Below are 4,006 nucleotides of genomic sequence, written 5' to 3'. Positions count from 1 at the left end.
TGGTCTTATCTTGCTATCGGTTTCCTGGAATGGTAATATGATTTCGTCTAAGGTTAGTTTATTGTTAGTGACGCTGTATTGATACTTTGTAAGGAATGGGAGTCCGATTATTCCATCTTCGATTAGGGGAAAGTTGTTAGGGACTACGTAGAATTGATGATTTTTCTTGAGCATGGTTAAATTGCAAATTTTGTTAGTGGTATGTTTGTCACTTCCCATTAGGAAGGTTTTTGGGTTAGAAGTTTGGACGTTTAGTGAGGCTTTTTCTTTTATAAGGTTGATTCCTGCTCCGGTATCGATGAGGAATCTGGCTCTTCCTCCGTCTCTTCGTTGCAGTACGATTGATAGTAATCTTCCGGTGGTGGTGCAGTTAACTCGAGGTAAGCTTCCTCTGGGTTCTCCGTTGTTTGGTTTACTCGAGGTGGAATCTTTCCTTGGCTGGCGAATGGAAAATTTCGAGAGTAGCATTTTTCGGCTGTGTGTCCAATTCGTAAACACTTTGGACACTTCGGTTTCATGCGGTCGTCTAATGGTCGGCTAGGTAGCTGAGCAGAAGTTTGTGGCTGTGAATCGGTAGTAGTTCGCTTGGATACTAATGTAATGTTGTGAGATTGATTCTTTGGGCGGTTGGCAACACGATTTGCTTCTCGTAACCATTGTTCTCTATCAGCTGCTAGTTGTTGGGCAAGGTTCAGGTTCTTTGGATCGCTAGATACCACCATCTGTCCTATCTCGTATCGTAAGTTGAGCAAATATGTTTTAAGTGCTTCGCGTTCTTCAATATCTATAGCTACGCGTCGTTCCGTTGGTGTGCGGTTTTCGTTTTGGACTGCATAATTTAATTCGTTTAGCTGTTGTCGGAATCTGGAGTTAAAAGATTGTACACTTTCTGTTGCCCCTTGTTTTAAATTCTTTAATTTGTCCCTACAGTTGCTAATAGTTGTTGGTGTTAATACGTGTTGTCTTAAGCATGAATATAAGTCTTCGAACGAGTTGATTTTTAGATATCGTATGTTTCGTTTCGCGTTGTCGGTAATCTTTTCGATCAGTATGAGATCTAATAATAGCTCTCTGTCACTTGCCTTGCACCTAGCTCTTGCTTTGCGGACCGATAAGATGAAATCTTCAACGCCTACGTCATCTCGACCTCGTAGTGTCTCGACAGTTCGTATGGCCTTATCTGCCTCGAGCCCTCGATCTTCGTTGTAGTTGTTTATTGGTTTAATCGCGGCGCGGCTAGATGCGGCTCGTGGTCTTTGTGACGTGTTCGGTCCGTCAGTTTCGTCATCCGTTACGTTATCAGCAGCGGTTTCTAAATGGGCGTTTATTTGCGACTGGTCAGTCTCGGTGTCGTATTTTATTTCCATGGTTTTTGCAAGATCGCGTATTTCTTTAGAGCGATTTCTATCGCTAGTTTCCGCAAATTCTTTTATGTTTTTAATGTTTTGATCGGTGCTGTTTCTAAAGCTTCTAAACTCGTGAGTTAGGCTTTCAAATTGTTCAATCAGGGTAGCGATTAGTTCGTTTTGTTTAGCGGTACTCTTGTCAGTTGGGTTCATGCTGAGAAATATGACACTTTCGGCGGAAGAAGAGACACTATCTTCAGAACGTATTTCAGGCTTACGGTTTCGATAATGTACGAAAGCCAGGTTACCGAGATTCTTTGCAGATCCTTCTTTTGATCAAGGAGGTGACCGTGGTCCTTCGCTGTAGAATCCGTAGAGTTCCCGTTGAAGTTTCCTCTTGATGCGATGAGTGGATCCTGGCAGGATCGCCAATTTTGTCACGGCGATTCGGGGTAATTTCGCGTTCCGCACGCAAGGTGAGAAATTCGTACTTAAATTTTGATTGTTATTAGAAAATTTATTGAACACTGACAGAGTAACGATACAGAATGGTCAAACAGCACAGAAAAGAATGTTCTTACAACGACTCGAGAGGTACTTTTTTATATCAAGGACCCGGCTCCTGTGGAGGGGCTATCGCTGGATGCTGGTCACATAGGGTTTCTATTACTGCTTAGCCATCATTTTGCTGGCCAAGGTATGTGAGACATAACCATCCTTTCGTTGCGTTCTCACGACCACCGTGACACCAGCACAGGCAGCTTTTTATAAGGCATTGCTAAGAACAAACATGGCTCATATGAACACTGTGTAGAGGGAAACGATCGATAGGAAATCACAACACAGCTTCCGAGGCCGTTGCGTTCTTGTGAATAGATGAATCGAAATCATTTCGGTTTTAATCAACATGGCCTAGTAAAGAAATACAGAAATGTCTTCTTTCTCCTTTTTTCTTTCCTTACGATTACGATGGACAGGGTATCGCGTGTTTTTGACTGTTGGGAAGAACCTAAAGTTTTTAAAATCAAGGATAAAAGATAATACCAGACACGGAAAAAATATTAGAAAATGTACACGGTTCTTGTAATGAAAATTGAAATGCAAGGAATATAAATCGAATGTCTCTTGCGAACGTAATTTTGTGTTTTACACTGACAGGATTGATTTACAGATTTACGTTGATTTTTGGTTTCTCTATCTGCAAGCGACATATAAGATTATATCGAAGACTATGCTGCGTAAAACTTTTATTATACTATTTACGATAGAAATGTCGCAACGGAAGATCGAATTTTATGTCTGCTTTGTTCTTTCGACTTTTTAGCTGTGTTCTTGTTCATTTCCGAACTGATTTCAATTTTTTATCCTTTTTTTTCGACAAGTCCTAAAAAGTTTTTAAATTAACGAGAAACGTAGAAGTATTTTTGTATTCCTATTTTAAGTCACCTATTTACGGTTTTCTCAAAATATTCGAAATGCTTCGATTCATTGAAAACAATAAAGATTGCAACACAAAAATTCGAGAATCGTAAGTGAATTAAGTTGGTATTCGATAAACACGATATTACGGAAGCAAAACTTAATGAAAAGTTCGACTTTATTCCGTATGAAATTTTACTTTAAGTAAGTTTAGCCTGCACGTGAAACGAAAGTTTTATATACAGAAAAGTTTGAGTAAATGGTAGATATCTGAGAGTTGAACGATGAAAGTAAAAATCGATTCTTCACGCTTACAATCCTTGTATTCAGGCCAGAGTTCTTCGGGGATCCTCTCGTCGGTATACTCGATGCCAGTATATGCAAATATATACCGTATATGTTCGGCACGACCACGGGCATTGAAGTAGATTAGTTTGTAGGTATGTCCGTCGCTCATTTTCCTTGCTCTGTCAACTTATCGAGAAAAATGTTACAATTAACTCGTGTAATTAACAGACTGTGTGCGTGTTTGTGTGTATAGAGAACAATTTATTTATAGATGGAATAATTCGTATAATTCGCAAAATAAATCATTTAGAAGGCTGGAATATGTGTTTTTGAAACAATTAATTATGTCGAAAAATATTTCAAACGAGATATAATTATGAAAAAAATAATAATCAAATGTATGTAAATGTATGTAATAATAGTTAAATGTATGTAAATGTAATAATTAAATGTAATTAGTTGTGAAAAAAATAATAATAAAAAATAAATAAATGTAAAAAAAGAATTAAATGTAATTAGTTTCTTTTTACGCACGCGATATTATTGGCGATATATGAAGGTCAACTTTATTTTTTTAAATAGATATATTTATACATATATTTATAGATATAAATACATATATTATATAGATATAATAGTATATATAATATATATGTCGGAGATGAAAGAACACCGGAGTCTGTAATTGAACAATTGTAGTTATTCAATCCGATTGTAATTGTTCGAGAGTTGTGATAATGAGCTTGGGCTCGAGGCGACAGTCAGTCGCCGAACGTAGCCGCGGTCACGGGATTTGCCTAGCAAAGGTATGGAGTAATTCTATAGCTCTCCTTAAAGGAAATATTCGTGGCGACACGCGACAGTAAACATTCCAACGGTTTCTGTCCCGTGGCTCGCCACACGCAGACCCTATTCTTCGAGTAAGATGATTGCCAGATGTCGATGCGTCTCCG

At 38.3% G+C, this 4,006-nt stretch overlaps 1 protein-coding gene across 1 annotated transcript; it reads right to left on the bottom strand.

Annotated features, from left to right (window-relative positions):
• Positions 1–207: 207 nt before the first annotated feature.
• On the bottom strand, positions 208–1,625 carry LOC117208442. The gene has a single exon (XM_033449632.1). The coding sequence runs from the start codon at positions 1,557–1,559 to the stop codon at positions 270–272; it is 1,290 nt and encodes a 429-aa protein (XP_033305523.1). The 5' UTR covers positions 1,560–1,625; the 3' UTR covers positions 208–269.
• Positions 1,626–4,006: the final 2,381 nt, after the last annotated feature.

Source organism: Bombus bifarius, unplaced genomic scaffold (genome assembly GCF_011952205.1).
Source record: "Bombus bifarius isolate JDL3187 unplaced genomic scaffold, Bbif_JDL3187 scf7180000008094_frag, whole genome shotgun sequence".
NCBI lineage: Eukaryota > Metazoa > Arthropoda > Insecta > Hymenoptera > Apidae > Bombus > Bombus bifarius.
The sequence above is the reverse complement of the archived record's forward strand: the minus strand, read 5'-3'. Positions and strand labels throughout refer to the sequence as shown.

Excerpts from the sequence above, each read along its gene's own strand:
- LOC117208442 (XM_033449632.1), bottom strand. The coding sequence starts at position 1,559 with ATGAACCCAACTGACAAGAGTACCGCTAAACAAAACGAACTAATCGCT.